The sequence below is a fragment of the Vitis riparia genome, chromosome 19 (genome assembly GCF_004353265.1).
Source record: "Vitis riparia cultivar Riparia Gloire de Montpellier isolate 1030 chromosome 19, EGFV_Vit.rip_1.0, whole genome shotgun sequence".
Lineage (NCBI taxonomy): Eukaryota > Viridiplantae > Streptophyta > Magnoliopsida > Vitales > Vitaceae > Vitis > Vitis riparia.
Genome location: NC_048449.1, coordinates 2,733,706 through 2,756,849, shown reverse-complemented (window position 1 = coordinate 2,756,849; position 23,144 = coordinate 2,733,706). Strand labels below are relative to the sequence as shown.

Genomic DNA, 23,144 nt, shown 5'->3' with positions numbered 1-23,144 from the left:
AATAGACACATTAAAAAATATATGTATTTTAATTTATTTTTAAATAGATAAAAATCATAATGATTTAAAAAATTTTGAGTTTTTTTTTTTCCATATTTTCATATTAGTGAGTAAATACTCATTTTTTTTCCGTAACTTATCATTATTCATATCTCATTACTGATCAAACATAGAATATGATATAATATCATATCTCTTATTATATTTCATATTATATTTGATCAATCAATAAATAAAATAACAAAAAGTAAAAAAATAAATAATTTAAAATTAGAAAATCAGTTGCTTTAATAAAAAAGTTAAAACCTCTTATTATTATTGTTTTAAAATAAAGTGAATATCATGATAACAAAAGTGGAATCACCGTGAGACAAACCCTAAAAACAAGAACCCCAAATGAGAAAACATAAGAAAAAGAAACAAATTTGTTAAATGGTTTAAATATAAATTTTAGTCCTACAAAATTAAAACTTGTGAAAAAAGACAAGAGTGAGAGAAAGGAAGATTACTCCTACACGTATTCAATATCCTACTTGTAATTCTTTCATCCATCCCAACTTTCCATCAACCCAATCATGTGTTATAGTCAATGGTGTGTCTCCTTCTCCATCTGTAGAATGATGTATTCAATTGGTTTGATGATAACCACCAATGCTTTGAAGCTTATCTTTGCTCATCCCTTGCTTTCTAATTTCTATATAAATGGTCAAGGCACAAAGGGAATTTTGTGGAGATCATTTGAGGAATCGAGGAGGAAGCTTCACAACTTTCTTTTGGGTATTTCGCTAGTAAGTTCTTCTTCCTTTACCCTTATTCTCCATCGTTAAATTTTGATTATTCGAGATTCTTTTTAAAATTACGATTATTTTTTTAAGAGTCTGTTTCGAATCGATTATAAAAAAAATTAAAAATTTCGTTGTTTTTTTCTTATAAAAATTAGCTATATGATAAAACTAAGTTGAAGGCAAATTATAATTTTTAAATGATGAATCATATTATAAAAGATTTATTAAATATTTTAAAAAAAGTTTATACAATGGAAAATGGAAAATGGAGATCATATAATTCTTAAAGGATGAATCAAAATCTCACTTTGTACTTAAATTATTATCAAAAATATTTTTATTTATTTATTTTATATCTAAATATTAGGATAGGAGTCTTAAAAGTGTAATTTTGTTATGTGTCAAAATGCTATTAGGTATTTTAAGTAAAAGCTTCAATATGTAAAAAAGAAAAAAGAAAAGAAAAATAGAAACTCATATTTATAAAATCTAAACATATTATATTTATAAAAAAATAATTAAAATTTTGTACAATTATATATATATATATATATTAAATTTATGTTTTCCATTCAATTATTATGATTGTATAAATGTCAAATTTTTATTGAAATACTTTATATTATTGTGAATGAGAATTTTTAATTTAATTTAATTAAATAAAACATGTTTAGTAGATTGTTTTTTTCTAAAAAAAATAGAAGAAGAAAGGATTGATTAATTTTTTTCAAAAGAATATATAAAATTCAAGACTATGTTTAATTCTTGAAAAACTTAAAAAAAAAAAAAGAGAAATATTGTTTAACTGAAATTTTAAATATATAAATTTTAATTATATATATTTTATAAAGGGAAATCGGAAAAAATAAATTTTTTCAACATTTTTTTTTCTTATATTTTTTGCAACCATGACGTAATAGTTTGGAACACCTCGATTGGTTTTAATTTGCCTAACACCTTAATGCATTTATGGGTACTATTTTCATGCCAACGTGGCGTGATCTCATTGGTTACCTGGCAAACCGTAGAGGAGGCAATAGTTAGAAACCGTAGGGGGTGTTTAAAGATCCAACGGTACGGAAGGAGTGGAGGAGGTGTAGTCACCATCGGATGACGTTGACAAGAGGACGGGAGTAGATTGAAATGATGGGGTGCGAATTATATAATTAAAGCTGGACTCATGTTTATGGAGGGGAGAGTAATCATAGGGTGTGACTGTGCTACAAATACCTATAAACAGTAGCCATTTAAAAGCTGAGCCTCTGATGACCAAATCATTGTTCTACTGTTTCGGGGTTCCTCCAGTTTTGGGAGGTGCAGGCAGGCATGCCTCCCCCAGCCTGACACGTGGCTAAATTTTTCCCTGATTGGGCCCCATATCTTTAGAGTTGTTATTTGGTCCAATCATCTTTTGGTGTGTCCTGTCCTTGTCTCTTTTAATAAATCTCTTAAAATTTTAATCACATCATATATATATATATATATATATATATATATATTTAATGCTAAGATATGTTTTTTTTTCTACACAAATTATATATCTCTCTATGTATATTTTAATTATTTAAACTTTAAATAAAAGAGAAAATAAAAATAAGTTTCAAATTTATTTATTTTGGATTATTTAATTAAAAGGGATAATGAAAATCCAAATTTTAAAATTGAACTTTCCATATTTTTTTGACCCATTATAATAAAAATGTCCTTATTATTTTATTATAAAAATAATATTTTGTTTTAAAATCTATCTATAAATACTTAAAATAATAAATGATATTTCTGTAAAAAATAAATTACTTTTCAAGAAAAAATATGAAAAGAGTTAGATTTATAATTTTGAGGAGTATTTCATCCATTTTAATCAAATATTTTATTTATTTATTTTTGTTCATTCTATCATTTTTCCATCGCATTTTCCTTCCAATTGTCCCGAGCCAAACACAAGGTTAACATTTTAGAAGCTCTCTCAAATAGGATTTTCATTTTCCTACATTTTCTAATTGGGCCATCCTGAAATTGGACTTTATTATTACTATTTCTTTGCCATTCCACAATTGGGCCTAGCTCAAGCAATATGGGCCCATGGCTTGTATGCTTCAATTGGGAGATTAGACCCATGTCCATGGCACCAAAAGTAAACCCTAGTATGGGCTCAAATTCATGATGGGTTGTTGGTTGGTCCAATGAGATATAATTTAACTTGTAATATAAAATTAAAACTTAATAATTTAAGATATAATCTAAAATTAAGACTGCATTTGACAGTGATTATAGAAAGTGTTTCTAAATTTTATAATACTTGAATTATTAAAATTTTAAAGTGTTATAAAATCCATAAACACTTTTCTATATCACTACCAAACATACTCTAAATTCTACTTAGACTTTTCTTTGACATTTAATTTCTTGTAGGGCCAAATTTAAATACGCCTCTTTTATAGATGCAATAATAATGACGTAAGACCAACTTTATCTTAAAGTTGTAGGTGTAATGCATGTGACGAGTAGACTCAAAGGTTGCTATATAGTTTTCATTTTATTTTCAGTCTTATCTACTAATTAAATAAACCAAAACCTAAATACAACTCCACCCATTAAGAGAGTAGGGTCTCGTCACATCCCAAAGGAAGATTGATGTAGATGTCTCAATTTCGTGGGTGTACACTAAATTTGTGTAACCATTTATTTTATTTTTGGTGGTAATGGTTTATTCTTTAAAATTGTTGAATATTTGACATTTTTAATGATTTTTTTTTTTTTGAAAAATTTTAAAAAGCTTTTGGGTTCGACAATGAAAATCATCCCTTTTTGTTTTATTCATTTTTATTTGAGAAATTGTTTACCACAATTATAGTAAGAGTTATAAAAAAAGGGTTAATTTATGTGGGTCGAAATATGCTCCTTGGCCCATTATAATTCCACTAAAAATCTTTGAAAGTGACATCCACCAAAATTCATTCTCCCTTACACATTGACTAAGTCAAAACGACAAAACAACATTTTGGAAGTAGGGCATCACCCAAAATTAGTGTCACCAAAAAGTCTGAAAACCTAACCCAAATAAAAGGACTTGGATCTTTTGTAAAGTTATGCCTTTTGAAAAATGGATCATTCTTGATATTTTAAGTGGAAAATGAGGAGTTGTTCTCTCATTCTTGATAGTAGTTATAACTTATGACCATTCTCTTACTTGAATTTATCTTCCAAATATTTTGAAGACAAAAATTATGATATAAATATTTGATTAAAAATGATGAAATAATTTCTAAATTAAAAATCTAACTCATCCCATATTTTATTTAGAAGAGCAATCAATTTTTTATCTTATATAAATGCCTTTTTTTCTATTTCAAGTATTAGCGTTATTCTTATAAGAATATAACGAGGGTATTTTTGTTCAAATGATACTAAAAAAAGGGTGAAAGGTTAAATTTCAAAAATTGGGTTTTGAGAGACCCTTTTAATCAAATAACCCTATAGACTAATAGAATCTGGATGAGACATATGATATCAATTGATTTATGGTGTTTTTTAGTATTATAATCGGACGGTTGAAAGACATAATCGTCTTGTGTTTGACATGTTAGATGTGACTTATACTTTTTTTAAAAGGTTCGATTTAAAGTAGTATTAGTATGATTTATGTCTATTTATGGAATCTAATTGGAGACTTTAGTCTACTTATTATGACATGTACGAAAGAGGTTACGTTTACGAATTTGAGATCATTTGATCCCTTTTTGATAGAATATTTTGATTCATAAGAGGCAAGATTGACTGAAGTAGCCGAAGACCTATTTATGCCTACAAATATCTATCTACTAAATCACATGGGGACATGCTCTTCATTTATGTTGAAGTATGGTTGGCACTCTGAAATTGGGTGGAAGTTGGGCTTCAAGGGGACCCTTAGAAATTTGGTGAAATGACGTTCCAGGGCCTAGAACGTGTCAAGAGGAAGGTGCACAGAATCAGGGATTTGAAAACAACTGTTGCGTGCCTCCATAAAAGGAGATGAGTGTTTTTTGTTTCCATGCAAATCTCCCAGAGGTTTCAACTTCAACGTGTGGTGTTGGGCATGCACTCCCATTCTCCTTCCACTAGTGTTTATCCTGTCACTGTCCCTGCATCAGAGCCTGAGCAGCCCAGAGCCTGATTCTCTGGGACAAGATACAAGATAAAGAGGCCAGGAGTACGAAAAGAGGGACAAGAAAAAGAGGAGGAAGAAGAAATGGAGAATGGAACAAATAAATGGGGTTTTGAGGACGCTGAGAACGGGCCTGATACAACAACTACAATCACCATCAAAGGCCTTATCAGTCTGTTGATGGCCAACATTGATGAGGGCAACAACAAGAGACTCATCTCTCTGGGTATGGGTGACCCTTCAGTCTACACTTGCTTCCACACCAGCCATGTTGCCACAGAATCTGTTGTTGATGCTGTTGAATCCAACAAGTACAATGGCTATGCCCCAACTTCGGGTCTTCCTCAAGCAAGAAAGTAATGGCAAATAACTCTCTTTCTGATTATACTTCTGCTGCATTTTTTTTTTCTGGGTTTTTCTTGCTTTAATTTCCCAAGTTCTTGTTCTTGAATTTGTTGTTTCTACCCTCCCTCTCTTTGATTTGGGGATTTTCTTTGTGGGTTTGTTTTTAATTGGGTTTAGGATGGTGTCTCTTCACTCTGTTTGGATAATTTGCATCTAGATTTTTACATTATAGGTTGCAATTCATTGTTTATGGAAGAATTTGATGGCTTGATTTCATAAATGCTTTAATTTCTCATTAATTATGACCTAAATTCATAGGTTATTATTCTTGTAGTTGCAGTTCATTGTTGCTAGGAAAATTCCTGGGTCTGTAATCTGTAAACATGAATCTGGGTCTGTTTAATCTAGCTTCTATTACCTATTTCTCCCAATTGCAGTTGAAAGTATTCCAGAGTTTCAATTGGCTTGTTCTTGAAAAGTAATTGGGCTTGGTCTTCTCATCAAGTTGCCAAATTATGAGTTCTGTGTAGAGAGTTTGAAATTAGAAGTTCTACAATTTATTATTAGGCATGATGAAATAAAAATCTATCAAGTTGAGGGTATTAGGGTATTTCAAGTCCCCATTACTAACAAAGCTTCATATTATCCTGTTATGTCAAAGGAACAGTGGTTTAATTCTACAGTGAATGTAAGTCTATTTCCAGCACTGAGTCCCAACTCCTTTTGCTTGACAAATTAGGTGCAAAAAGATTTAATTGAAATTGCTAAATGCTTGTTAAAATCAATAGAAAAAGTACTAATATGGATCTCTCTCTGTGCAGTTCTTTCTTTTCTTTGGAGGAGATGTTTCACTTTACTAGTGTCAAACCATACTACAATTTCATAGGGTTTCGGTTTAAATTTGACATTGAGATCAGTTATGTAATTAAGAATTGACATCTCTAATTCTAACATGTTTTCCCTTTTAACAGGGCAATTGCTGAATATCTGTCTCGGGATCTTCCATATAAGTTATCGCTTGATGATGTTTTTATCACATCTGGCTGCACACAAGCTATTGATGTTGCATTGTCAATTCTTGCTCGTCCTGGTGCAAATATCTTGATTCCAAATCCAGGTTTCCCAATTTATCAACTTTCTGCTTCTTTTAGAGGTCTAGAAGTTCGTTTCTATGATCTTCTCCCTGAGAAGGGGTGGGAAGCTGATCTTGATGCTATCAAAGCCCTTGCTGATCAGAATACTGTCGCATTGGTAATTATAAACCCCAACAATCCTTGCGGGAGTGTATATTCTTATCAACATTTGAAGAAGGTTAGTGTTTAGGAACCGGCTTTGAGCTCTGCACATTCAGTTCTTTGCTTCATAGAGACTTTCTACAATTAGAATTGTACTGAAAAGTGTTTGGCCATTAGACTGCAGAAACTGCAAGGAAGCTCAGCATTCCTGTCATTGCTGATGAAGTCTATGGACACCTTGCTTTTGGGGGTAACCCATTTGTGCCAATGGGAGTTTTTGGATCGATTGTTCCAGTTCTTACTCTTGGATCTCTATCAAAGAGATGGATAGTTCCTGGTTGGCGCCTGGGTTGGTTTGTGATAACTGATCCCAGCTGCTTGTTCATTACTCCCAAGGTTCCTCTCCCTCTCTTTCTCTCATAAATGCTTCTCAATTATCTTGAACCATCACTTCCATAGGTTATTCAGCATATGAGCATATAATCCATGTGTTGTACACACATAAGCACAATTTTTTGTATATTTGTTCCACTGTCTGTATGAAGATCTTTCATGGCTCAATAGTGACAATAAATATGTAAGGTTATATCTGTCTATCACACATAGCCTTTCTCTTATGCCTTTGGTTGCACCAGATGATTTCTAATTTATGGTTGGTTTTCATGTGGCTGCTTCAATATGAACACTAATTTTACAATAGCAGACTTCATTATTCCCAATAATTGAACGATCGCACCATGCTAAAATAGGATGCCTTTGCTCATAAGAGATAGCTTCACTTGATTGCTCTGCATGATTTCTATCTTCAGATTTTCTTATCTGGGTCTGTGCACTCTTTTTCTGTCACTAAATTGATGATAATGGCCTACTGTGCAGCCATGTGGGATCAACAATTCAATATTTACTTATTTTTCGTTTTCTTTCTGAGTTTTAAATCTCATAGTTGAAACATTGAGTGTTGATGCAGGCATGTGATGGTTTTGTTAATTAACTCACTATCCCTCACTAATGCCAATACATCCTATTGTTCTTCTTTTCAGATTGTTGAGCGCTTGAAGAAGTATTTTGATATTTTAGGAGGTCCTGCAACATTCATTCAGGTATGGTATCTTGCAAACTTGTTCTAAAGATCATGCTCTTTTTTAGCATTCTGTTAGACAATTTAGTGCTTAGCTTCTACCAATTGAACCTACTAATTCATGCGTAGATGCTAACTATTCTTGGACCAAAATATGAAAATTGGTTGCTAATATAGCAGTCACAGTACAAAGAGCAAGCTGATCAAGAGCAAGAACATAGAAAAGTACCAAGTTCATGGATGCAATCCAACCAATCTTTTCTCTTAATCAACTTTATCCTGAGCCTTAGACATTATATTATTTCTGAGAAATTTTTGTTGGGTAAAATTTTATCCTGTGTTAGAGAGTTTTCATGGTTATTGTTCATTTACACCGAAATCCATAGAGTTTTAGTCTGAAGGTTTTCTTTTTTTCCTGGGGTTTTTAATTTGAGCTGAAAGATTATCAAACTTTGTGCATGCCAATAATCCACTCGCTTATTTTCTTTTTTCCTTTTTTGTGAAAATATTTTTGGTGTTCAGGCTGCAGTCCCTCGTATCATGGAGCAAACTGATGGGACTTTCTTTAAGAAAACCATCAACTTACTAAAGCAGGCCTCGGATATTTGTTTGGAAAAGATCCAGGAGATCCCTTGCATTACTTGCCCACATAAACCAGAGGGATCCATGGCTGTAATGGTGAGAAAATAACTGAAATTTCCGTTCTATGTTATAAAGTGGTTTTTATGGAGTAATCTTGCTTATTGTTTAATCATTTTTTTTTTTTTGAAATGCAGGTGAAGCTGAACCTTTCACTACTGGAAGATATTAATGATGATATTGACTTCTGTTTCAAGCTGGCCAAAGAGGAATCGGTGATCATTCTTCCAGGTGAGAAATGAACATCAGACCCCTAAATTTGAAACTATAATTTTTTCTTGTTGCCTTTCTCAGAAGGTCGGGTTCATTGGCCATAATTCTAGGTTGTTTTGGCTCCAAATACAACCTGAGTCACAGACAAAATTGTAGCGCATTAGATAAATTTCAAGCCAACTCGTTTTTAAGTTTCAAGCATCTTCCCAACTACTAACAGACAAGATCGACCTTTCTCTTTTCAGGAGTTGCAGTGGGACTGAAGAATTGGCTTCGCATTACCTTTGCTGCTGATCCATCCTTTCTTGAAGAAGGTTTAGAGAGGATAAAATCTTTCTACCATAGGCACAGTAATATACAACATAGCAACTAAAAATCAAGTCATCCAACAGCAGTGACCTACAACATCGTCTTGGATTTTTGTTCTTCTGTATAGTTCTTGTAAATGACACATTGAATAATTCTTTGCTACAATTGTATTTGTGATGGTAGTAATAATTCCTTAACAAATAAATATTTGGACCTTCAGAGCTTCCTCTTTGGTGAATTTGGTATGAACACTTCTGGGCTTTGTGTTTACTGAGACAGGTTATGATTCAGATAGCTTGTAGTCACATTGTTAGAAGGATGAATATGAGGAACCAGGAACTGTCTAAAACTTCATGAGCAAGTTCCTCGCAGGTAGAAATTAGCATGATCAGAAACATGCTTGAATCCAAATGCTTTAGTGTGCAGAAATATATAATGCAAAGTTTGTCCTGCAGAGCAGGCTTACTTGATCGCATTATATTTTTATGAATTCTTCAGGTGGGTTGTGAAGGGATCAAGCTTAGGCAGTTAATCAAGTCAAAATTCTTCAGGTAGCATTACATTTTTTTTAATTAAATTAAGTCAAAATTTTAAGCCTTTACTGTTTTTTTTCATCATTCTACATTGTCTTTAACTTCCAGCCTCTTGCTCTTGAGGTTCTTTTTTTGGACCCTCTCTGGATGCCATAGGGTAAGTTTTGGCAATACCCATGAAAGAAAGCAGTACCCAGAAAGCTGCAAGTTGATCTACATAAAAGTGGATTCCCCTCTTCATGCTTGTATATCATCTGGTAAGTTTTGTTATGATGTAAGCATTAATTATTGGTATATCATCTGGACAATCCAGATGATAGTATTCATATTCCTTTCCATAATCAATCACTTCTCTTCCTCTATTCATTGCTAAGCTTTCTGTGATTGTTTCAGAGCCATGGAAAATTGCTAGTCCTCTTCTGATGAAGCCAGGTGAGTCTTCTCATCTTTGTTCAGGTTCTGGCAATTTTTCTACTGGTTTGATATGATGGTCTGTTGAACTTGTGCATATCAATATATGAAAATTTGGCTCAGATATTTGTTGGGAAAAGATAAAGGAGAACCCTGTTCATTACTCGCCCGCATAAACCATAGAAATCCATGGATGTAATAGAGAGGAAATAGCAGATCTGCTTTTCTGTATGTTTATATGAATATGGTTTTATGGAGCTGTCCTGCTTATTGTCAACCACTACTACTAATATCTTTCTGCTATGCAGGTGAAGCAGAAACTTTCACTACAGGAAGATATTAGTGAAGACTAAAAGTTTGTAGTCAGCCAACAGAGCAGCAACCAACACCCCTGCACCTTGGATTCTTGCTCCATTGTATGGCTATTTTCAATCACAACATTGAATCATCGTTCGCCTTCAGCTCCGTTTGTACTGCTTTTTGCTAATAAGTCATAGCTAATGTTAGAGCTTCCTTTTTTGGTGAATTTGGTACAAACACTTGTGGGGTTCAACTGTCACTGAGACCGGTAGTGATTCAGAGAGCTCGTAGTTAGATAAGTTATCAATATAATGTTAACTTTTCATAATAAACCACCCTAGAAGCATGAAATTCTGGAACAAATGCCGTGTATAGGTAAACTTAGCTTGATCAAAAAACATGCTTGAATCCAACTGCTGATTGTGCTTGTCTTACCATTTGCCTTTCTCTGCATAAATACAAAACAAAGGTTATCCTACTGAGCAGCCATGCTTGACTGTACTATATTTTTAAAGAACCTTTCCAGGTTGGTTGAGATGGTCGGATTCCAAATCATTTGGGCAGGTTTGAGCTTGTTCCCTAACCTATTTGAGTGACTTAAATAGTCCAAACAACATTTATTCAACATCAGGTCCACCAACCTCATCTTTTATCAAGAAAACTAGTGACCTTAAGTTAAAAATCCTGAACCCTCTGCTGTTTTTTTGTCTTCAAAGAACATTAGATGATTGATGTTAGGTTCAGCCCTCATCAACTTCTGGCCTCTTGCTCTCTAGATTCTGTAGAGTGAATTCCAAAAGAAGGTCCAACAGAGACCATTCCAAATAGAAGAACTCACCATATTCCGAAACCATGCTGAACTTACACTAGCATGAAAATAGAAGATAAGGATCAAATTGATGGCGTGACTAAATACATGGAGACCCACCAGATGGTAGGTAATCAGTCGTTGTCGAACTGATGTGGCATGGTGACGAGGATGAACCAACTCACCAACTCAATTGCCTATTCAAGGCCAAGTTATTACAGGACAGATTCATGGCAGAAAATACGGAAGTCGCCGCCTGATCTTTGTCTTGGAGGTTGACCACACTTGAGTTCTGCCCAAACACGGCAAGACAAATTACTGGCTGTTCAAATCAAAAAATGGATTCCTTCCTTCTATTTTTATTCCATTACCATAATCATTTGGGAGAAAAGGGATGAAATGCTCATTCTCACTCCTCATTCCCAGGGAATAAAATATTATATCAACACAGACAATAAATCATTGTTGGTATCATCTGATCGATACTATCCAGCATTTCCTTTTCCTTTCCATTCATAGCTGAGTTTTCAGTGATCTTTCCCTAGCCATGGAAAACTGCAACTCCCCTTCAGATCAGAAGTCAGGTAATACTTCTTCTTTATGGGTTTTTGGTGGGTTTTCTATTTGGTTTAATCTGATAGTCCATGTGTTTGATGAAGATGCAGTGACTGGAGCAGAGGTTGAGAGAGACACTGATTTTAGGGTTCATGTGTTCAAATCATCATCTGAGGTATAAAACCTAGTTTTGTAAGGCTTGATTTTGATTTTCTTTAGCCACTGCAGTGCTACTCTGGAGTTCAGCCCCCATATTTCTCTTTCATGAGCATCATACTATCACACTGGAGGTGCTCTTATATCACAGTTTGGAATGTTTTGGAATATGATTTGGTTCAGGATTAAAAAATATACTATTGGAAAAACCATTTTGCCTTCTGCCCTTTTGCCTTTCTGCTTTAAGTTGTTCAATTCCTTACCATTAAACCGAAAACTTTCTGGAGAAGTTCATTCAACGTCTAGACTTTGCTTCTATCCACTGAACTAGCCAAGGTGGCCACAAAGTCTGGCAGTGAGTTGTTTTACTATATTTTTAACATCTGGGCTGTCTTTGCTTTGGATTTCCCTTTCTTTTGTTGTATGAATCAGTTGGTTGAAAAGCTGCATGAGAAGTGGGACTCTGGGAAGGAGAAGCCATATCCAGCAATGTATTCCAGCGTTTTCGGTGGAATTATTCTTGATCCAGCCATGATGGTGATCCCAATAGATGACCATATGGTTCACAGAGGGCATGGTGTGTTTGATACATCTATAATTCTCAATGGGTAGGATTCATTATTCTCTTCTATGTATATATATTCACATGTCTTCAACTTCATAACTTGTGGGGAATATGAAGAATTTGAAGAGGGAGTCTGGGAAAGAATTTTCGGTTATTTGCAAATATCAAGTACTAAGCCGGCTGAACCTGCTGCTTCCACAGATACTTATATGAGCTGGATGCCCATCTTGACCGGTTCCTCAGATCAGCAGCAAAGGCAAAGATTTCCTCCCCATTTCCTCGGTCAACGCTTCGCAGCATTCTTGTTCAACTGACAGCAGCATCGCGATGCACAGAAGGAACTCTAAGATTCTGGTTGACTTCAGGTCCTGGGAATTTCCTTCTCTCACCCTCAGGATGCCCAACATCTGCATTCTATGCTGTAGTCATCAAGGATAAGATTTATCAGCACAGAGAAGGGGTTAAAGTGATAACATCCACCATCCCCATGAAGTCACCTCTATTTGCCACTACGAAAAATGTAAACTACCTCCCAAATGTCCTTTCTGTAATGGAAGCTGAAGAGAAGGGAGCATTTGCTTCCATCTGGGTTGATGAGGAAGGCTACATTGCAGAAGGTCCAAATGTGAATGTGGCTTTCATAACTCATGACAAGGAGCTTATCTTGCCATTTTTTGACAAGATCCTCAGTGGGTGCACTGCGAAGAGGCTTCTGGAACTGGCCCCCAAGTTGGTTGAGCAGGGGCGACTGAAAGATGTACGAACCGCCAATGTTACAGTGGAGGAAGCTAAAGGTTCAGCTGAAATGATGTATGTAGGAAGTACTCTTCCTCTGCTGCCAATAGTCATGTGGGATGAAAAGCCCATTGGAGATGGTACGCAACTATCCTCTTTCCCCCACATTTTTTATGAACACTCCCTCCTAAGGCATTCAGAAACCGAAAAATCAGTCTTCTGCATGGTACAAAACAAAGGTTTAGGGACCCCATCCTCTCTGCACCAAAGGAGTGCCCCTCTGATATGGGGTTTCCACATGTTTCCACATTGGTGCCTAATAGAAATGGAAAAACTTTTGGCTTTTGTTTGATCAGTTTATCTAGTTGGGGCTACTCAGAAGTTGTTTGATCAACAAATTGACTATGTGTGTTTATTTGTGACAGGACTGGTAGGTGAGTTAACGATGGCGCTCTCGGATCTCCTTTGGGATGATATGGTAGCAGGCCCTAAAACACAGAGGCTGCTGGTCACCTATGCGTAGGAAACCAGTAAATCAAATCAGAAGAGGCCAGAGATATGCATTTCTTAGCCTGCTTCTCATCTTGGTGTGTGTTCTTGTTGAGCACAATCAGTATCAGCAAAGGCATGCTCTATGTTCATGTCCCTTCTCTGTTTTATCACCTTTGGGAAAAGAGTATTGAATAAAACAATAAAAAGAAAGCTGATCATCAAATCTTAGTGCAAACAAATTCTATGGAAATCAAGGTTTCTTTTGCTTATCAGTTGCCAGTTGAACTGTTAGAAGCTTAATGGTTTATTATCTCATGACATCAAGTGCTTGAAGATGGTGAAATACCGGAATTTTCCCAAAACTGAATCATACAAGTTTGAAGCAAAATCCTTGATTTTCTGGGGTAAACTATTTCAAATACAAAGTACACACCCACAAACAAGCAGTTGTGTTACACAAAACAATATATGGGGAGATAGTGAAAACTAGCATATGTGCTGATATCTAGTTGGAGAACTTGAAATTGATCCCCATCTCATATTTCTAGCTGATGAACTTGGGAGTTCATCATCCTTTCATATTTCCATTTCATGAAACACTGATACATTTTTAAAAAAACATCACTGATCAATCTGCATGGGGCACAATTCCCTGCTCTTCTGTATCCATGGAAAGGAAACTGCAACCTTGAGCTCTAAGCTCACAACCTGCTCCCTTCCAGGTCTATATTGTCTGTTCTGTTCTAGGCTCAATGAACCATCGTGGATTTAAAAAGCGTTTACATGGTTAAATGCATAATTGATGGAAGAGATGGAGATACCCATGTGGGTATTTAAATATATTTGTTTGATAAGCACAATGCACCTACTATACACCATCCAGAAAGCATCTTCTTCATTGGTTTTGTTTTGGCCAGTTTCATATTAATTTTGCCCATCATCTGTCTGTCTTTTTCAGGCGAGAACCACATGGCCTGCCAATTTTTTTTAGAATTCTATGATTTTGACTAGAAAACAATAAGTGATGGAATCACATTTTGTCCTTTTAACTTCATCTGTAAGCCAACTTGAATGAGTGAACCATCCACTCAAATATGAACTTGGGCACAAATTATTTGATAGATATGTGGATTCCAAGGGCTGAGTGATTCCTCCACTTTGGTCATGGGCATTTTTACTGTTGAACATGGCTTCAAGTAGTTCCCTTGCTCAGGTTGGATTGTTAGAAGTCAAAAAAATGGTATGGGGTGGGTAATTTTACCAATGTGTTGAGTTTGTATACACCTTGAAGGAAAGCGAAAATGATAATTTCACGAAAGTTTAATTAAACATGAAATAGACCTTTTTTTTAATAACCTAAAAGATCGTTTCTACGAAAAACAATATTGTCCATGTCAGAAATATGTTAGAAAATGAAAGTTTGTATAGAAAAATAACCTTGATAATTCAAAAGCCTTTTTCTTTGAAAGATAAAAATTGGAGTGAAACAGAAAAAGTTGAGAAATTGAACTTATTTCTAAAATTATGAAGCTTGAGGCATGCATAGAATTGTGAAGAAGAACAATTAGACACTGAAAGTGTAGTTAAGCTGTAATGATGAAATTATCAAACTTTAGAATGGTCGGTCAACATGCTTTAGAAATATAGAACAATTTGGATGGATCAAACAACTCCACATACTTTAATTACTGCTTCAATAAAAGAATTCAAGGAGGGCAATGGCATGTATTGCTGGGCAGTCCAACAATACATAGTGCCCTAAAGAACCTTAGGAGCACTCCAAAGCCTCCTTTCAGCATAATTAACTAGTTAACTTACAGTTCACTTATGGGACCGATTCTTCCACTAGTCATCAAACATGGTGGAAATCAGCAGATCTTGGATGAACCCTGCTCTTGCAGTAGTTTGTCTGATCTTCTTTTCTCGTTCTTCAGAACTTAAGGAAGAATAGACACTGGAAATCAAGAAAGAAACAGTGTTAGAACTTACAAAGGGACCAAATGCAGCTCTACTGCCGACATATACTAGGGAACCTCTAGTTAATGACCAATAAAACCATTCGTTTTTAGGATTTTATTGGCTTTTACATGCAAGTATGAAGTATTTCATCTATGATAAAAGCGCATGCTATAATGCATAATTAATCAATGGAATAGTCTTTTAGATCAGTAACGGATATGAAGGAAGTTGAAAGGAAAGTTGTAATTCCAAAAGCCTCCTAATGGCAACTTCTGGCTGGTACTTATCAAGCACAGGGGTCGACCTCCATTGAAAAAGGTTTGAACAAATTAAAGCGCAAACATCAAAAAAGGTTTACACAAGTACAAGATAATTTGTTATCAAGTTTTTATATCATTTCCATCTTGAAAAAGAAAATGCAAAGATGCATACAGAAGTATAGAACGGTTGGTTCCTGAAAATTTTCTACAGAAGAAATTGAGAATTAAAAGAAATAAAACATCCTTTACAATTCTTATTACTAGATGCTCATTTACCTCTGTCATTGCTAATGCATCACCGAGTCTCATCCAGTATATCCTTGAATGGTCTCACATATCTCAACAAGCATTTGAAGTATCTAGTTTGTACTTCCCAAGAGAAGATGTGTGTGTGTGTAACAGAAAACAAGAACTATCTGCAACTAATTACAAGACTTGGTAAGTCTTAGAGACTGTGGGTCCATGTTTTGCCAAAAGGAATAAAGAGAAACTTGAATCCACTACCTTGTATTCCAGGTTTTCTTTGATGAATTTGCTCCAGAAGTATCTTCGAGGTCAGGAACCACAGATTTTGTAATCTCTTCGGCTTCGCATAAAGGGAAGTTCAAAACAAGAGATGAGAGCAATGACTCAGTGAGTGAATTAGATGCATTAGCATTGCTAGGCCGATATCCCCCACCACCCAAAAGCACCTGCAGGTGAGCCTCACGGAGATCCCGTCCCAAAAGGGACAGAGCTTGGCTGTTTGGAATAGCAACTCTGCGTAATCTACGACGCCTCTGCAAGTAACTTTTAGTTAAGGAAAACGACATCAGAAATTCAATATTAATGAGTCAAGGACACGTTATGGCCATGAAAGGAGAGGATTTTGATAGACAGCCAACATAAAAGCCTTTTGGTTAAATCTCTCAGAACCAAAATCCTAAGGAGCTATGATTTCAGCAGAGGATATGGTTGCTGATGGGGATGAAAGGCAAAAATGCTTCTCAAAGCCTACCGCAAGTAGTTGAGATACAAGACCTTTTTATTTGAGTTGAACAAGGTTATCACCAAGAACAGGCACCCAATATTGCTTATTCGATCATCTGGACTAAAAGACATATATATTCATTCTTTTTCGGCAGCAAATATATGAAAAGGATATCTTAAACAAGTGCCTGTGTTGCATTGTTATATGACCTAGCATGTCTCTTGCAATCTTAACAGAGCAAATTGGACAAACCTGAAAGAGAGGAAGACAAAAAAAAAATGGAGAATCAGTCTTGTATCTTTTGGGTTCAATAAATGTTCTTCTATCATGAAAATTAGTCAATTTAGAGAGAAAAAATAGCAATAAACAAATTGCCAATGTCACGGACTTATCTGTATTTATGATTCAAAACTAAATGAAATTTAAGATAATGTATTGAATAACTTCTATCCAGAATCCAAAGACACCTAACTAAAAGGTTGATTGATGACATATAGTTATCCATCAATCTTTTAGATTTGCAGCGCCTTGAGTCTTATCCAATCCTAAGATACATATCCTCTTGTACATATTAGAACTAGAAACTCATGATCCATAACCCAACATAGATACTAAGGCTACGTTTGGTTGGTGGAATTGCATAGGATATGATAGGATGGGATAGAATATGTATTTCTAGGATATCATGTCTCATTGAATAAGAAATACATATCCCAAGATATCATTTCTAATGTCATATGATATCCTTGGATATCATATAAAACGTACATGAAATCTTGAAGTAATATATGTAATATGCTATGTTTGTATTTAGTTTGTAAAATAAATAAGAAAATGAAACTGAATATATATTATTTTTCAATGTTCAATAATTGTATTGCATTCTAATATTTGCCAATAAAAAAAATACAGAAAAATCTCTTACATTTAATAATATTCATGATTAAAATATTTAGAATTTATAATTTTTTTTATATTACGTTATTCAATTTATTTAATCATTTTTTATTTATTTTGTAAAATAAATAATATAAAAATATAAAAAAATGATTAAAAAAAAAATTATGATACATGAGATATGCATATCCTATATCTCAGTTTAGGATTAACATATTTCCTATAGAAGGGATATAAAACAAAAATGGATAATATATCTTACTACTTATCCTATGTCATGTTTGGTTGAACATAAAATAAGTGACAGAATAACCTATCCTATCCCATTGCTAATCAAACATGGGATAAAATCTTAAACTATCACATACTATATCTAGCCAACCAAATATAACCCAAATGTAATTAAAACAATTCTCCTCTCAATTATCAAAGAGTTGATCTTAAACTAAATTATAATGTCTAAAACAACTATCTTCATCATCCTACAAATATGCAATATTTAATTATAGATGAATCTGGTAATGACCCAGCCAATCAACAAATACACACAAGAACAGTTCAATATCTTCTCTCACTTCTCTTTCTTTTTATTTATTCTCTTACTTAAAATTTAAAAATAAATAAATGATAACAACAAACTAAACAATGTAGGGTTCAATTTGTTTAGCAATACAATGTTTTTTCAATCTCAGTAAGTATTAGTATTTTGAGGCTTGGATAGTACTAGAACCTTTTCCACATTGAAAAACCCACATGGAATGGAATGCATGTGGAAGAACACTGATACAAGAGCTCCAATGGCCCTTGTAGTGTACAAACACAAGTTGCCAAGCTGCAACTTACAGTTCCGTCCAAATATTGCTTCAAAGTACCAAACCCATATGGACACCTCAGGACATTGCACAAACAGAGATGAACCCCATGGCCCTCAAAATCTGTGTAATCTAGCAAAAGGGACACCTAGAACACTATCAATGAAGCAACTTCACCAAGGACCTAACATCCAAGTCTCACACTCCAACGGCATTCAGACTCTTAACTGAGACCTGGGACATTAGCTAGAGGAATGTTGCCACGGTTGTCAACAGCAAATCAATGGAGAGACATGTTACTACCACCTTTGATATCCAGACTCTTTCAATTTCATCCAACAAACCTGTGTTGATATGGCGCGACAAGGGCAAGGGTTTGCAAATCCTTGCGCTGTTTTGCTTTGGATATTCATTGTGTTGATTTTTCCCCCCCTAAAAATAAGGGTAAAACATAAAAGAAAGAAACTTTTTTGTCCAAGTGTCGGTCCAATTTTTTTCTTTTGTTAGCAATTTTTGGTCTTGGTCCAAGGGTTGTATTGTTGACAGGCCTAATTCTTTATTTAACTTTTTTGTGTGGGTGGGCTATAGATGAGGGTGGGTAAGTTTTTTGAATGCCTCTTCCTTTTGTTTTTAGCCTATAGGCACCCGTTGTATACCTCCTGTATGCTTTGGGCTTGCCGTTGGACGCCCTGTTTCTTTTAATACACTCTTTATTGCATCTTTGCCTATATATATATAAAAAAAAGAAATAAAATTTTTTTTTTTAAAAAGAAAATGTTATCTTTTGTTTATAATTGACTTCAAAGTGATTTTAGCTTGAGCTGTGAAGGATCAGACACCTAGACACACACCTGCATTTGACACCCATACCCGAACCTATGTAACATACGCTACCACAAAAGTACAAATAGGCCCCCAAGAGGAACTATAGGGACCCCTCTTTCCTCTTAGCACTCTTTCACCAAGTTTCCCTCATCTATTCCATATCTCTCTCTAAAACTCACTCACTCTAATGAGACAATCTTCAGTGTATAAGAAGTAAGAACCACTATCCAGACCCTAGGGTAGGCCCCAAGCTCAACACAGTTTCTTTAATTGTTTCTCCAAATAAACTAACCCCAACTTCACCCGACAGGCCAGATGGTCGGTCATATCTCTGACTTCAGTTCCCTTCAAGACCTAAAGGGAATTCAAAAGTCCTTCTATCCTACCCAAATGAAGCTCAATACCACCCTGGAAGGTGACCTTCAAGATCACATATTTCAGCATAACACAAGATCCGTTGCATTAAACAGCAACAAGGTAATCCATGGAGCTTATAAACACTGCCACCAATGAAATCAAGAAGCCCTCCTCCAATCCCAATCAAAGACCACAAACTTCCACAACTCATGACATGAAAAAGATTAATGGATCAAACGTGCCGACTTTCCTTTTGACAAAGTCTCTAAGGGATTGTATCAAACACCAAGGCTCCAATTTGATCTTCACTAGGATGGAAGGGGGTGTTCATAGATAAAGGGTAGGAAACCGCATTGAATTGCTTATTGCTGTCCTAGAATAATCAAGTATCAACTGCGCACAATCATTCAACTGTTGGAACTTGTGGGGCTTGCCGGTAAGATTCAGTAGAAACCAATCAGCTCTCTTCAATCTTTCCCCCCAAAGAAACTCATAATAGCTATCAATCTATGAAAATCCTCATAAAAGCAGCTCAATTCCTCCTCCTCTCAATCTAACCCCTTTTGTCCCTTTTGTTTTATGTTTCCTCTTACAGATATCAAAATCAAATCAATTGTTCCCCAATAAAATCACAACTCAAAAATAAATAAATAACTAAACACTCAAATTGTGTTTCACGTTGCAAAAGCTTTTCCAGCTATTCACTTCTCCAAAACAGTCTCCTTGAGAAATTGTTACCTACAAGTCAACTTTTATTGTTCATGCATAAAAAATAAATAAATAATTTTACCGGGAAACAAACAGAGCTTGATTCACATATAAACGCCAAAATTCATTATTCCCATATCAAAAAACATAAATAAAACCAAAAAAAAAAACTAAAACTCACGGCGACTCTGGATTCGAAAGAATGTTCATCCTCGAGATGCGAGCACAGCGAGGCGATATCGTGATCTTCGTAACAATACGGGCACGGAATATCGTCTTCCACCTCCAAATCATCGATGCACAACCGATCTACCAATCAAAAAGCAAAAATATAAAACATAAAATTCAACAATATTCTCAAAAAAAAAAAATAATAATAATTCCACACATCAGAGCTTCAAACAATTTTTTTTTTTTAAAAAAAAAATACCTGAATGAGATTTGTTGGTTTGATGAAGCATGTACTGCCTCTTCGCAACCGCAAGACGCGACGACCAGTGATCGGAGTCCATTGAAGATTTGCGAGGTCGAAGATGAAGAGACGATGATAACTCCGATTACTACTGGATTTTATTTTTAATTTTATTTTTTCAATTTATTATTCTGGATGTGGAGGTTGACGGAGTATCTGAAATATTGGGGGCCTGTCTGGTGGAGAAGGTTGACGATGACGTGGCAGATTCAGAAGGTGTGGGCAGTCAATTTATGCGGCCTTGTCGATTCTCCGGGACATCTACTTTTGACACGTGTCTTTATTTTGAGGTACCCTAAGTTCTAGCTTCCAAAATGAAAGTTCATGGAAAATGGCACGTTTACATACATAGAGTTTTATGTGTACAGTCTTCTTCAATGAAAATAACTCGAATCGATACATATGGAAAAACATGAAATTATATCTTATTTCATACTTAAAATTAATATATTTAATTAAAATTGTGTCGGGAATCTATCTATTTATATATATATATATATAAATTCATGAATTTTTTCTCATATATGATATATAGATGTTGTCTCGTGACATTCTACATCAGTTAGAGAAGAAAATTATATATATATATATATATATATATATATATATATATATATATATATGTAGGTTTTTAATTGTGAGAACCCCTTTGAACTTGAATCCCGATATAATAGACTAAACTCATAATATTTTATTGTACTTTATTATTATTTTTTTAAAAGAAAAAATCAAGCAATCACTGCAAAAAACTCATAACATTTCAAAGAAAGTTGCATAACTCCATTATTCTTCTCCAAAAAACTACAAAAAAACTGAAATCCCTCCTGGGGTTTCTGCCCTTGATTTCCTCTCACTACATGTACTACCAAACAAGAGTAGACAAGATTGCAGAAATAGTATTGAGATCCCTATCAGAATTCGCTGCAGCATCATAGAGCTGCTTGGGCATGGTCAGCTTTGGATGCATGTAGAAGTTGTTGAAGCAATAATCCACCAAATGGTTTACTTGGCTTGGAATGTAATCAATAGCAGAACGATAATCTTTTGAGTCAATCAAATCAATCAGCCCATCAAGCTCGTCTGCAGCCAAGGAGGAGTTCATGGCACAGTCATCAAGCACATCCTTCAGTTCTCCAGGTGGGGTGCTCCTAGCCATCTTAGATGAGAGGTCATAGAAGGAGTGGATGGTGACCCTGGCACACCCAGTGGCCACCTTGGCCAGTGATGGCACGTCGGAGGGGCCATTTTTCAGGCAGGCTTGGCAGACTGGTGGCTCCTTTGTGTTCTTGCAGAGGCCAGTGATCAACGCTGGATCAGCTGCTTCTGCAAAAAGAGATGGGTGAAGATGGTGGTGGGAGAAGATGGAGAGGAAGATGGTGAGGAGGAGGAGGAGGAGGAAGAAAGAGGAAGAACAAGAGCTAGAAGTATAAGCCATTTCTCTCGATCTTCAGTTGATTAATACAGTACTAGGCCTTTGTGTTTTTCAGCTTTTCTTGAGAAGCACTAATATATATAAGCTAAACCACATCGGTTAGATTTTTAATTTTTAATTTTTATTTTATTTTTAAACTTTGGTCCATTTAAATATGGAAACAAGCTAGATTTTTTTCTTACGTTGGTTTGATGCCTCTTTTGATTCCTATTTTTTAAATCAAGTTTGTTCTATTTTGGCATTCCTTATATTTAATTTCCTTGGATTAATTAAATAGATTTTATTTTCTTTCCCTTTTTTTCCTCTTTGATATTCCTATTTTTGGCGTATTTGTTCTATCAAGTTTAATTAGCCACTCTTTCATATTTTCATAAATGTCAATAAAATTTAAAGATAAGATAGTAATTAAAATTTGTATGTATTATTGATTAAGGTGGTGTTTGTTTATATGTTTCTTTTTTTTTTTTTTTCCAAATATGAAATCTTGTTTAAATTATCTAAAATTTAATTGAAAGTAGGTGTTTGATAAAAAATAATATTTATTATTTAACGTTGATTTTAGCTTAAATAGTTTTTAAATTGTTAACTTAAAACTTATCATTTAGTTTTTACTTTAAGTATTAAAGTTGGTCAATAAAAGTAACTTATCTTAAAAGAAATGGGTTATAGATGTGGAATCATGGTTGTTAAATATACTCTCACTAAATATGAATAAATAAGACAAAAATATATTTGAGATTATGAATAAGTTAATTATTTTAACTTAATATTTAAAGTTATTTTTAACTTTAGGTTATGATATTAAGTTGTTTTACTAGATATGTTGAATCTACTTAATAATTTAAATAAAGTTATTAAGTAATTAAATTGATTTATCAAACATCCTATGGTTAGTAAAACTTAATATTTATTACTTAATGACTTAAGTTGACTTTAAGTTAAATTATATTTAAGTTGTTAAATTAAAATTTATTACTTAATTTTTATTTTAAGTATTAAGGTCATTTGATAAAATTAATTTAAAACTTATTTTAAATCATCAAATTGATATATTTATTATCATAAACCATAACTAGAGAAAAGGAGGTTGAGTAACATAGGTTGTGGAATAACAAAGATCATAGAAGTAATTAAAATAAATGAGGT

The 23,144-nt window shown here is 34.3% G+C and overlaps 4 protein-coding genes across 7 annotated transcripts; 2 read left to right on the top strand and 2 right to left on the bottom strand.

Annotated features, from left to right (window-relative positions):
- Positions 1-730: 730 nt before the first annotated feature.
- Positions 731-10,213, top strand: LOC117909455 (probable aminotransferase TAT2). 3 transcript variants are annotated; one of them, XM_034823498.1, is made up of 11 exons: positions 731-788; positions 4,533-5,288; positions 6,249-6,588; positions 6,690-6,908; positions 7,553-7,612; positions 8,113-8,268; positions 8,367-8,460; positions 8,688-9,302; positions 9,393-9,541; positions 9,678-9,716; positions 10,004-10,213. In XM_034823498.1, exons 2-8 carry the CDS (start codon positions 5,017-5,019, stop codon positions 8,813-8,815), a joined length of 1,269 nt encoding a protein of 422 aa, XP_034679389.1. In that variant the 5' UTR covers positions 731-788; positions 4,533-5,016; the 3' UTR covers positions 8,816-9,302; positions 9,393-9,541; positions 9,678-9,716; positions 10,004-10,213. The 3 variants fall into 3 exon arrangements, with proteins under 3 accessions (XP_034679389.1, XP_034679388.1, XP_034679390.1); XM_034823497.1 differs by having other exon boundaries at positions 9,678-10,213; XM_034823499.1 differs by lacking the exon at positions 6,690-6,908 and having other exon boundaries at positions 732-788; positions 9,678-10,213.
- Positions 10,214-10,731: 518 nt separating this feature from the next.
- LOC117909456 (D-amino-acid transaminase, chloroplastic-like) lies at positions 10,732-13,578 on the top strand. 2 transcript variants are annotated; one of them, XM_034823501.1, is made up of 5 exons: positions 10,732-11,387; positions 11,463-11,533; positions 11,947-12,122; positions 12,281-12,954; positions 13,240-13,578. In XM_034823501.1, exons 1-5 carry the CDS (start codon positions 11,351-11,353, stop codon positions 13,335-13,337), a joined length of 1,056 nt encoding a protein of 351 aa, XP_034679392.1. In that variant the 5' UTR covers positions 10,732-11,350; the 3' UTR covers positions 13,338-13,578. The 2 variants fall into 2 exon arrangements, with proteins under 2 accessions (XP_034679392.1, XP_034679393.1); XM_034823502.1 differs by having other exon boundaries at positions 10,737-11,387; positions 11,469-11,533.
- A 1,306-nt stretch (positions 13,579-14,884) lies between these two features.
- Positions 14,885-20,741, bottom strand: LOC117909457 (protein DEHYDRATION-INDUCED 19 homolog 4-like). The gene is made up of 5 exons (XM_034823503.1): positions 20,525-20,741; positions 20,276-20,403; positions 16,670-16,747; positions 16,030-16,310; positions 14,885-15,260 (listed from the first exon to the last, which is right to left on the bottom strand). Exons 1-5 carry the CDS (start codon positions 20,604-20,606, stop codon positions 15,152-15,154), a joined length of 678 nt encoding a protein of 225 aa, XP_034679394.1. The 5' UTR covers positions 20,607-20,741; the 3' UTR covers positions 14,885-15,151.
- A 687-nt stretch (positions 20,742-21,428) lies between these two features.
- On the bottom strand, positions 21,429-22,001 carry LOC117909064. The gene has a single exon (XM_034822966.1). The coding sequence runs from the start codon at positions 21,999-22,001 to the stop codon at positions 21,429-21,431; it is 573 nt and encodes a 190-aa protein (XP_034678857.1).
- Positions 22,002-23,144: the final 1,143 nt, after the last annotated feature.